This window comes from Zootoca vivipara, chromosome 14 (genome assembly GCF_965207765.1).
Source record: "Zootoca vivipara chromosome 14, rZooViv2.hap1.1, whole genome shotgun sequence".
NCBI classification, from domain to species: domain Eukaryota; kingdom Metazoa; phylum Chordata; class Lepidosauria; order Squamata; family Lacertidae; genus Zootoca; species Zootoca vivipara.
In genome coordinates this window covers 43,550,950-43,562,950 of record NC_142597.1, presented here as the reverse complement: position 1 = coordinate 43,562,950, position 12,001 = coordinate 43,550,950, and the positions used below count along the sequence as shown (strand labels likewise).

At 43.3% G+C, this 12,001-nt stretch overlaps 1 protein-coding gene across 2 annotated transcripts in view; it reads left to right on the top strand.

Annotated features, from left to right (window-relative positions):
- TRPV3 (transient receptor potential cation channel subfamily V member 3) overlaps positions 1–12,001 on the top strand; it is a 31,589-nt gene extending 19,588 nt beyond the window's left edge. For both annotated transcript variants that reach the window (XM_088657869.1, XM_035139049.3), the window contains exons 10-19: positions 88–264; positions 1,361–1,519; positions 3,499–3,600; positions 4,437–4,510; positions 5,407–5,572; positions 6,587–6,653; positions 6,929–7,200; positions 7,687–7,799; positions 8,337–8,407; positions 9,665–12,001. In XM_088657869.1, the coding sequence (XP_088513995.1) occupies positions 88–264; positions 1,361–1,519; positions 3,499–3,600; positions 4,437–4,510; positions 5,407–5,572; positions 6,587–6,653; positions 6,929–7,200; positions 7,687–7,799; positions 8,337–8,407; positions 9,665–9,759 (1,296 nt within the window). In that variant the 3' untranslated portion in view covers positions 9,760–12,001. The remainder of the gene's footprint in view (positions 1–87; positions 265–1,360; positions 1,520–3,498; positions 3,601–4,436; positions 4,511–5,406; positions 5,573–6,586; positions 6,654–6,928; positions 7,201–7,686; positions 7,800–8,336; positions 8,408–9,664) is intronic.

The following is a 12,001-nucleotide window of genomic DNA, read 5'->3' as shown; positions in this document are numbered from 1 at the left end:
TGGTTGCTTATGATTATTTTTATTTTTATTTTTTAGTCAGTGGGGGACTTTTAACTCACTCACATTATCTCCTTTTTGGTCTTTTAGATTCTGAAATACATTCTCAGCAGAGAAATCAGAGACAAACCAAACAGAAGCCTTTCCAGGAAATTTACTGACTGGGCTTACGGACCCGTGCAGTCGTCCCTGTACGACTTGACAGAACTGGACACCACCTCAGAGAACTCCTTGCTGGATATTATTGTCTACAATACAAATATCGGGGTAAGTTCGTGCACCCTTTAAAAAAAGTGGTGATTTAGGAATCCTACATACCAATAGTGAGTTCACTTTTCCAAGAGTCAATCTATATTTAGCCAAAACGGCAAAAAAGAGGATGGTAACATCAGACGTGGGGCAGGGAGGAGCTCCAAACTTTGCAGATAAACACTTTTTTTGCAGGGGGGGGGGGACTCCTGCAGGGGAGAAACTCAAAATTAGTCCAAGAACAACTGGACATGCCCATTTGCCATGGAATCCTGAGCATCTGCTAGGGCTGTGGCTGTGGCAGGTGCAAGTATAGAAAATGGAGAGAGGATGGAATGGAGTATCCCAGAATGGACACTGCTGACTGACTGACTGGATTCTTGCAAAGTGGGTTTTTTTGACAATACAATTGAAACAAATCTCTCTGTCACACACACACATCCAAACACTTCTAACTAGAGCTCACACTTTCTTTTACCTGGAAAAGTTCTACATAAATAAAAAATATATCAGCCTTTCCTATTCATTCACCAACATAGGTTGTTTCTAGGACACATCAGCGTTAGCCATCCTCAGAGTAGACCCATTGGAATTGATGGACAGAACTACTGTAATTTAGGTCCCTTAATTTTAATGGGACTACTCTGAGTGATCCTTAGCTGGATACAGCTCACAGCGTTAACCCACCATCATATATCACATTGTTAAAATTAAGCCGGTCCTTAAGGCCTGCAGACACCTGGGTTCAAGTCTTCACCCAGCACACCGGTTGACTTTGGGCCAGTCACAGTCTTAATCTGCCTCACAAATCGGGTGTGAGAGTAAAATGATGGGAAAGCGGGAAACATGTATGGCATCTTTGAGGTAGGAAAAACAACATATAAAAGAAAGGAATAGCTACAATAAAATAGGCTTTAGCTGATTAATCTACCCATTGAACACTTTCAGTTCTGCTCCAGGCAAGGCTCTGCTGGGATTAACTCCTTGTGTAACTGCAGGCTCGACATCTTCAACCGTCTGTTTCCAAGCACCAAAGAGCTCATTATTTTATTCCCTATCTGGTCACGATGACACCCCCCCCCCCCCGGGGACTGACCTTTCCTGTCTTCTGCAGAATCGCCATGAAATGTTGGCGTTGGAACCTCTGCATTCCCTCCTGCGCATGAAGTGGAAAAGGTTTGCCAGACACATGTTCTTCATCTCTTGCTGTTTATACTTCATCTACAATGTGTTGCTGACGTTGATATCGTACTACAGGCCTCAAGCAGAAAAGGTAAGATGGGGCTCCCCTCCAAAAAAACACCCCAATGCTTCTCCTGCTTTGCTTTGTAAAATAGGTAGCTGTTACATATGCAGTGGTTGCCACCAGCTTGGATGGCTTTAAAAGAGGGTTAGATAAATTCATAGAGGAGGGAGCTACGTATCAGTGGCTACTAGCCACAATGGCAGCCATCCACCTCCATTGCTGGAGGCAGTAAATGCCTCTGAATGCGTCACCAATGGGAAGCGTTGCATTCAGGTCCTGCATGTGGGCTTCCCCTTTGGGGCAACTGGTTGGCCACTGTGAGAGCAAGATGCTGGACTGGATTGGGTCCCCTTTGGCCTGATCCAGCAGCCAGAGTCGTCTGATGTCCTGAAAGCTTTGAGTGAAGATTTTGCACTTCAGTGCTAGACATTTTTACAGGCCCAAGGTGTGCTTGTCTCAGTGCTATGCCTATGTCAGCACCTGCTGCAAAAGAGGCTTTTTTTTTGTTTTTCTACCTCATTCACAGGGCACTTTAGATTGTATTTATATTGTTGTGTGCAGGGTTACTGTTGTTGTTATTTATGAATTGCCTTGTGCAGGTGTCCCAAGGTAATATACAAAATACAACAGAACAAGGATTTAAAAACAAGTGGACACCCATGGAAGAAACTTTTCCATTAAGTGTTGGGGAAGCTGGTTGGAACAAAAATGCACTCAGTTGTTTCTGGAAAGTGCAGGTGTGGACACCCGTCATATCTCGATGCAGAACAGGGGCAACCAAAAAAGCTCTGCTCTGAGTGATCTTTGCAGTGGGCTTCCAAGATCTTTGAAACTTGAAGGAGAAACTCTCCTGCTGAGTGATGGTTGGATGGTACCTTGTATGCCTCCTTCCGGCAGCCAACCTGGTGCCCAATGTCTTGCTCTGCTTTCCTTTGACCACATCAGTGAGGCTGAGAGTGGGGGGTCTTATTTTGTGGGCAGCCCAGGACCTCCATATACACTGCCCAAGCTTGTGCCTTGAGAAAGTCACTTTGGTGCTGCTAACACAGCAGTTTGACTTCACTCCCAGAGGGGTACTTCATTGTCTCTTGAGACAGACAGATTTTTATTATTGTTGTTGTTTAGTCGTTTAGTCACATCCGACTCTTCGTGACCCCGTGGACCAAAGCACACCAGGCACTCCTGTCTTCCACTGCCTCCCGCAGTTTGGTCAAATTCATGTTGGTAGCTTCGAGAACACTGTCCAACCATCTCGTCCTCTGTTGTCCCCTTCTCCTTGTGCCCTCCATCTTTCCCAACATCAGGGTCTTTTCCAGGGAGTCTTCTCTTCTCATGAGGTGGCCAAAGTATTGGAGCCTCAGCTTCAGGATCTGTCCTTCCAGTGAGCACTCAGGGCTGATTTCCTTCAGAGTGGATAGGTTTGATCTTCTTGTAGTCCATGGGACTCTCAAGAGTCTCCTCCAGCACCATAATTCAAAAGCATCAATTCTTCGGCGATCAGCCTTCTTTATGGTCCAGCTCTCACTTCCATACATCACTATTGGGAAAACCATAGCTTTAACTATATGGACCTTTGTCGGCAAGGTGATGTCTCTGCTTTTTAAGATGCTGTCTAGGTTTGTCATTGCTTTTCTCCCAAGAAGCAGGTGTCTTTTAATTTCGTGACTGCTGTCACCATCTGCAATGATCATGGAGACAGACAGATACCAACAACATAAATAAAGGGGATTAGTTGAGCTTACTTCATCATTGTAAGGGGGAGTCATGTTTGCTTTCCATTCCATTAAGCGTTTCTCCAGCACTCTGAAGCCTTCCCAGCTGCCCACACTTCCTGGTCTGAAAAGGCACCATGACCGCTTTCCCTATCTCAACCTTATGATATCATATGCACCACAACTTGTTGGAAAACTAGTTTGAAAATTGGGATGTTAAATAATAGATATAGATCCAATCCTGGGATCATCCTGAATTTGTCTCTCTTTCTCTCACCTCTGTCTTGTTTTCAGGCTCCACCATATCCTCTGAGTTTGACTGATGACCTCAGCTGGCTCCAGCTGACAGGGCAAGTGACGGTGATGCTGGGGGCCATATTTATAGCAATTAAAGAGGTGAGATTCCATTGTTGTTGTTGTTGGTTTGTTTTTTAATGTAAAATCAAAAGTACAAACAATCAAAATGATGAAACATAGGAGCAGTACAGAGGTTGTATTTTCCATATATATATGCAGCAAAATACATCATGGTAGCCAAATTGTGTGATTTGGGGAAAGAGTTTTGTATATCTGGATCTGACACTTTAGAAACTAAAGCCAGTGTTAAAATATTCTAGGTCCTCTTTATCCTTAGAAATTTGTGAGTTATTTTCTCTGTAATAGCCAGAGTCCACATATTCTTGTACCACAAGAGTTCTATGTTCTGTAGTGTCTTCGATTTCTGGGCCAAATAAGTTGTTGCGAAACTTTCAATGTGCTCTCTCTCTCATTCAGTCCAACCCAAGACATTTTGCTGCCTGATGCACAGCTCAAAGGGCACACTTCCTCCTTTAGGACCAACACTTTTAAAAGTCTTGCTGCCCCATTCAGGCTGTGATCCTTAGCCGCCTGCTCAGAAGTACACCCTGCTGAACTTGATGAGATTTACTTCTGAATATATATGTACAGGGCTGTGCTAATTCTTGCCTTCCTCTGTTAGGTTGTGTAGTGCCGGCCCTACCATTGTCTTTGTAAACTGCTGTGTGTTTGTGTCCGTTTATTGATATATCCTAAAAGTAAAATGAATGGCTTTGGAAGGAGAGACTTGTGGCCCTCCAGATGTTGCTAGGCTACAACTCGCATTGTTCCTGGCTGCTCCTTATGCTTGTAACTGATGCATTAGTCCATCCCTACTTGCTGCTTCGTGTGTTTGTGTGTTTTGTTAATTTACTCCTGGCTATTTCTGCCTGCAGAGCGTAGCTATCTTCCTGCTCAGACCTTCAGATCTCCAATCAATCCTATCTGACGCTTGGTTCCATTTCGCATTGTAAGTCATGCATAAGAATGCAAACGATTACAGCTCTGAAATAACACCCAGTCTTTCTCCACTAAAATAAAAAAATTCCTTCAGTAGCACCTTAAAGACCAACTAAGTTTTTATTTTACCAAAATAAAACCTTAGTTGGTCTTTAAGGTGCTACTGAAGGAATTTTTTTATTTTACTTCGACCCAGACCAACACGGCTACCTACCTTTCTCCACTAAGTGGTTCATGGGCAATGCCTCTCCTTAACTATGCCCTTAACTCTTTTCTAATCTCTCTGCCAGCTCTTCATGTGATTTAGACATATAAATGTATATGCTATTTAAGGTCAAATGCGTTCCTGATGCCAGGGCGGCTTTTAAGATGCTTAATACTAGCATCTTAAAAGGCTGTGCTGTAATTATGAATGGGAGAGAAATTCGATTCAGTTTGCCTCGAAAGGCCATCCTACCTAATTCATGCTTTCTGACACAGTATGCAATCTGAAGCACAGCCACCCTCTGAAATCCTCACTCCTCCAGATTTCCCAATGCAGTTCTTCAGCCAAGGATTGTGTGCAAAAATGCAAATACTAGGAAAAAATGAGCAGAAAAAAGCATGTGTTGGAGAAAACACATGCTTGCATGTGTTTGAATTGCATGAATTGCATGCAAAAATGTGTCTATTTCAGGAAATTTGCACTAAAATGCAGATGGATTTCCATGTGGACTTTACAATATGATAATCACAATGTAGAAATGCAGAGAATTAATTTTAGAATGGAAAATTAGAAACTGAAATTGACAAATGCCCCCATCCCTAGGAATTGTAATATGCCCACGTCAATAAAGTCTCTGCCTGATTCTTAATTGTCCAGTTTTCCTGACAGATGCAACTTTTCCCCCTGTTGTGTCTTGACAGTTTTATACAAGCAGTGTTGGTTGTCTTCTCTGTCTGCTTGTACTTCTTCTCCTACAAAGAACACCTTGCGTGCCTCGTCTTGGCCATGTCCTTAGGGTGGGCCAACATGCTGTATTTCACCCGGGGTCTGCAGTCCATGGGAATCTACAGTGTGATGATCCAGCAGGCAAGTATGCACTTCCAAGTTCCGTTCTGTATTTGATTGTGGCTGTCTGTCCATCATCTCCAGAACCCTGGTCTCAAAAGTGCTCGCCCTTCAGAAGGGCAGCTCCATTGCTGCATGTCCTTTATTATTACTTTTTGTAATAAGGAACTTGGCTATAACCTTGGCTCTTCTAATGCCCATTTCCCCTTCTTTTGAAACAAAGTGGCTTGTCTTTGAGGGAAGTGCAAGAGCAGCTCCTGCTCTGCATGCAGAAGTTCAATCCCTGGCATCTCCAGGCAGGATGGGGAAAGATCCCCTGCCTGAAACCACGGAGAGCCACAATTGATAACACAGAAATAGATATATCATGGCTATGCTCTGCCTCTATTGGGCTTGCTGATCAGAAAGTCGGCAGTTTGAATCCGTGCCATAGGGTAAGCTCCCGTTGCTCTGTCACAGCTCCTGGCAACCTAGCAATTCGAAAGCAGACTAACACGAGCAGATAAATAGGTACCACTGTGGTGGGTACAATGACAATAAAGGTGTTATTATTATAAATACCGGTAGGTACCGCTGTGGTGGGAAGGTAAATGGCGTTTCTGTGTGCTCTGGCAGTCATCAGTGTCCTGTTGCGCCCGAAGCGGTTTAATCATGCTGGCCACATGACCCAGAAAGCTGTCTGCGGACAAACACTGGCCCCCTCGGCGTGAAGGGAGATGAGCGCCGCACACCATAGTTGCCTTTGACTGGACTTAACTTTCCCAGGGTCCTTTCCCTTTACCTGCTATTGGAAGGAGGGGAGAGAGCTCTTGTGCTGGGGTCCTGCTTGCTGTTTTCCCACAGGCACAATAGAGCCAATTTTGTCTTCATAATGTATCAGCATCCAGTAAAAGTGAATTTGGGGTCAGCTTTCCAAATGCATATAGACTGAACACACTGATGATGATAATTTGTACTGAAAGAGGTAGAGCGGTAACATGAAGAGTTTTTAGGTTCTAATTAACATGCCATTGTGTTTTCCTTTTCCTTTTATAGGTCATCTTGCATGACGTGATAAAGTTTCTAGTGGTGTACATTGTATTTCTGCTCGGATTCGGTGTAGGTAAGCAGAATTTGATGGTTACTATAGAAGGGTGGCATGGGACACACGTGGCGCTGATCAGGTGGTCGGTGGTTCGAATCCCCGTGAAGGGGTGAGCTCCCATTGCTCGGTCCCAGCTCCTGCCAACCTAGCAGTTCAAAAGTTGGGGAGCTTTTCAACTATTCTTGATCCTGTCAAGAACTCCTCGTAAACTTCCAGAAAAGCGCACAGGAACACAGAAGACATTCTACAAATAATATTAAATGTGCCCTTCTCTCTTTCTCTCTTAAACACAGCCCTTGCTGCCTTGATAGATGACTGTCCTGAAAACAGTAAGTGCAGTAACTTCAGCACTTTAGGGAATGTCGAGATCGAACTCTTCAAACTCACTTTAGGCCTTGGTGACCTGGAGATCCACGAGGATGCAAAATACCCCATTCTGTTTCTGCTGCTCCGCATCTCCTTCGTCATCTTGACCTTTGTTCTCCTCCTTAACATGTTGATCGCATTGATGGGGGAGACGGTGGAAGATATATCCAAGGAGAGCGAACATATCTGGAGGCTTCAGGTTGGTTTTCCCATTACCACTGGGGGGGGCATATCCTGCCAGCCAAAATATAAACCATGCCTGTAAACAGAATGCCAACTGACAGCGCCAATCAGCTGATCGGCACAGCTAGTTAGTCCCCTCGCCTTAGCATGGGTGATCTCAGTGGGGCTCATCGTCAGTCCTCGACTAGCTAATTAGCGGGTTCCGTTTGCAAAGGAACAATCAAGTGTTTCCTAATCCTTTTGCAGTCATGTATGATATCTGGTGTGGGGAATGGAGACATTGTTTGGAGAAAACAGGCCAAAACAGGCCCATGGTGGGCCTAATGTGGGTTCCCATACCTGCTGTAGACCAAGAGTGAGCACACCTTATGTTTGTGGGATCTCTTTTTCTTTATTCTTTTTGACTAGAAATATAAAATCCACCCACCAATAAGCATTCTTAAAAGTTGTTTTTTCTTTTCTTTTTTACATTATCTGGTAACATTTTTCTTGTTACCACCAGAGGGCAAGAACTATTGTGGAAACAGAAAAGATCCTGCCAAAATTCCTGAGGAGAAAATTCGAACTTGGAGAATGGTGCAAAGTGGCAGAGAATGATACCAGGTTATGTTTAAGGTAAATCAGATGTTCAGAAAGCCGCTCTGTTTCACTGTGTACTATTAGAGAGAGAAATGAAGCAGCTGTACATAGCATGTTTAAGGGATCTGATAGTTTCCAAGCTGCTCTTTTAACTGTGCTGACACTGCATCAAAGCTTCTAGTTGCAGTAGCTATGTTCTACCTCCACTGATGTCCCATAGGGGAAAATCAAATACGTCCATCTCTACAAACTGAATTCCAAACTTGTCTAAAAAGTGAAACTATGCTCTGAACCAGTGGTGGCCAATCTGTGGCACTTCAGATGTTGTTGACTCCAACTCCCAACAGTCAGCATTGCCAATGGTTAGGGATGGTAGAAGTTGTAGTCTAGCAACATATGGAGGGCCACAGGTTAGCTGCCCCTGCTCAAAACATGACATTAATTTTTCATATACTGATTAAGTGTGCATTGATTAAATGAATACTGAGCCCTGATTAAAAATCTGAAAAACATTTAGTGTTTCTGTCATGGTGTAAAAGATGAATCATTATAATGTGTGAATCCTCTAACTAGGATTAATGAAGTCAAATGGACTGAATGGAAAACACATGTTGCATTCATCAATGAAGACCCAGGTCCAACAGGTAAGATTCATTTATAATTTTTGGAGTAATATTTTTTTAAAGCTTTGTGGCCTTTTTGTCATGTGTGTGGGTGTGTGCACACTCTAATCTAGGGGAAGGAACCTCAGGACCAGGGACTGACTGAAATGTGGCCCTCTAAATCTCTCTATCTGGCTCTTGGGGCTCTCCCCAGCCCACACTCCGCAATGAGTCCTGTGTTCTTGATGTGTGATAATGCCTTACTTGCCTGCATGGGGGATGGTGAGATGTATGGGCTTATGTATTAAACCTCTGACATTTGCACAACTGGAGTGTACCCTCCCATCGAAGGAAAAGAGTCACATTTGTTGATCCAACCAGTTTTTCCTCTGGCTCCACCCACCATAGGCATGCCTATGAAGGATTGTATGTCTTGGTCTGAAGAAAGTTGCCTACCCTTTGATATAGACCAGAAGTGGTTCACTAGGTGGGGTGGGGTTGCTGTTGCTTACTGGGAGAGGCTAGGTGGTCGGCTCCAGTCCTAACGGGCCAGGTTACAAGGCCTTTAACAAATTGGGTCCAGGGTACCTCAAATGCCACCCAAACACATATATATGTGTCCTGATCACTGAGGTCTTCGCGGGGTGGGGTGGCGAGTCACTGTTAGTTGTCCCCCAGGGCTCGGATGCACAGATTGTATCCACTAGGAGACATGGTTTCAGATTGTGGGCCAATTTTACAGAACTTCCTTCCAGCTGAGGTCAGACAGGCCCACTCCCTGTTAAACGCCCAGGGCCAACTGAAGATTCTTTCATTCTGGTAGGCATGGTCAGTGATTTTATAGTTTTAAGTGAGTTAATATTCCTTGTGTTGTATTTTTGCAAACTGCTTTGAGATTATTGTAGTTAAGTGGTATATAAATTGTTTAAATAAGTAATAAATAGTGCAAATGCTCTGGTGCAGCAAATCCAGTGCTCCTAACTAGTGTCTTTGCATGACATCAGCCTCCGTGCCCACCCCCTATTGGCAAACAACAGCAACCTGTCAGACAGGAAGCTAGCATAGAAGCTCCACCCTACCCAGTGCACTGCTTCTGGTGTAGACAATGCCAACCAATATGTGTCAATGATCTCTGACTAAGAATAAAGCAGCTTCCCAAGCCCCCTGTACACACAGAGATGGATCACAGCCTCAGTGAATAAGTGGGGCATGTGCTCCTGTACTTACACCCACAATTTTATTTATGAAAGGTTTTTAAATGAATGTACTGGGGAAACAATTTTGACTATTTTTCTTTAGATTACAGCAGAATGCATGACACATCAAGGAGTAATAGCAAGATCACTCTGAATACGTATGAAGAAATTTATGATTTGCCAGAAACATCCGTTTAAAGAAAGAACACTGCATCAGGCCAATGGCCCATTCCAAGTCCAGCATCCTGTTCTCAGAGTCGCCAATCAGATGCCCCAATAGGAACCCCATGGAGCCGCGCATTGGACTATACAGTATAAGGCTATCTAGACTCCTAGCATAATGACAGGCGTGTGGGCAGGAAAGACTTGTTACTGCTGCTATTCCTCACTATTCCTCACACAGCCCAGCTTTCACTTCCAGAGGTTGGCTGGAGTGGTTTCTTGTGGAAATAATAGGCATCACTGTTGACAGAAAAGCAAAGTTCTGGAAGGGGAAATATGGGAAACAACATGGAAAAGAAAGAGCAACTGGTCCAAATGGTATGGTGAAATAAGATTTTGAGATAGCCCACTTGTGTGAAGGTCCAGCAGCATAAGTTCAAGGAATGATTATTCGGTTGGGCCTCTGCACGCCAAATGGTAATATATTCCATGGACTGAAGGCATTTAAATATTTGGTTAGGATGCCACAAATGTTGCTTCTGTACTTTGACCAACCTCGTAGCTGGAAACAAAGTGCCTTTTCACAACTGCTGGCCCTCCATCTCCAAAACCAACAACGAACTTTTCAAAACTCTGCTTTGAAAGTGTGCAAAATGAAACCTCAGGTCTATAAATATTTTAAAGATAGCTCTTTTTAATGTTTTCTTAAAGCTTGGCAATATGTGATACAGAATCTCTCTTTTGCCTTTTTGAAGGGTGCTGTTTGTTTGTTTGTTTGTTTGTTTTACTTCCTATGAAGCCTTGAGACTGTTGGTTGTACTATGGGCAGGGGCGGGCAAACATCAGACTTATGGGATCTACTGCTATTTTTACTAGAGTCCCTTGGGATCTATTGTCTGTTTTTTATTCTTTGAGATCCACTAACTAGAGCTGGGTGCAAAAGACATATGCTTAAAAGAATACTGAACCTAGAAGCTTTTTTAGGTCAGCAGAATGGAACAGAGTTATACATGAAAACCCACTCTTGGTTACCTCTATGCTCTCTTCATTTCAGCAGTATAAATTAAGGGCGGTGTAGGGAGTCATTTTGTTGCTGCTATTGTTGCTGGGAGTTGGAAATCCTTGTCAATCTACTGCAAATGGCCCTGAGATGTACTAGTAGATCGCTATCTACCTTCTTCCATCCACCTCTCTACTAGGAAACAATGAAGAAATTATGACACACAAAATGCATTTCAGATTTGAAGTGAAACCACAGTATGAAATATTCAGCACTAACTATTCTGAGAGTGGTTATTCTCTCAGACCCTTCCTGTGCTCACCTGGGTACCTGCTTGCCCGGGTGCCAGAAGACAGTACTGCAGAGGGAATGGATGGGAGGAGCCACCTCACCTCCTAACTTTAATGGGAGATTCAAAAAGGTGGCCAATCTTATCCTGTGAAAGGAAGATGAGCACATATCCAAAGGGAATAATTTATATGTGTTTATGGTGTATATGTACAGTATTTATATCCAGTCATTCCTGCATAATGTGCCTTAATCCTCATGGATACTTACTGAAGAATGTTCTTGTTTTTATGTTGTGAAATTATGAATGATGGTTTGCATGCTAACAAGACGTGTATGCACACATACACAGAGTCACTGGTGCAGCAATAGCCCACCATATTTTTCTGAAGACTATTCTAAGGGCATGTCTTTATGGCTGTTGTACCCTTTTGGTTCCCAATCAGCACTTTAGAGCCAAATGGCCATATGAGATAAGTCTTCCAAAGAACAAAATGAGGGAAAAGATAGAAACTATAATATGGTACCACTGTTATGCTGAATGTTATGACCTTTATTTAAATATTTGTTGTTATTCAATGTTTTTAAGAAAAAGATATTTATTGTGAATAAGAGAAATAAAATGGATACTTTTATAAACATTTGATTCTCAATCGTGTTTTGTTTAGTTGTTCCACAAATTACATTAGCACCAATAAATAGCAATCAAAGAACAACGGGAGCATGGCATAGGCTATGAAATGAATCCCTCCCAATGGACTAGAATGTGGTATATACCTCCCTTTAAGTCCATATCAGTCAAAAGAAGGGAATTCACTCAGAAACTCATCTACAGGTGGTACTTAACACCACGGAAACTGGCACTGATATGCCAACATCACTAAGATGTTTGCGAGGCTGCACCTCCACAGGCACATACCTCCACATGTGGTGGGAATGCCCTAAAATCCAAGCCTTCTGGACCGCAGGCATTAGAACTCACCCCAGAAC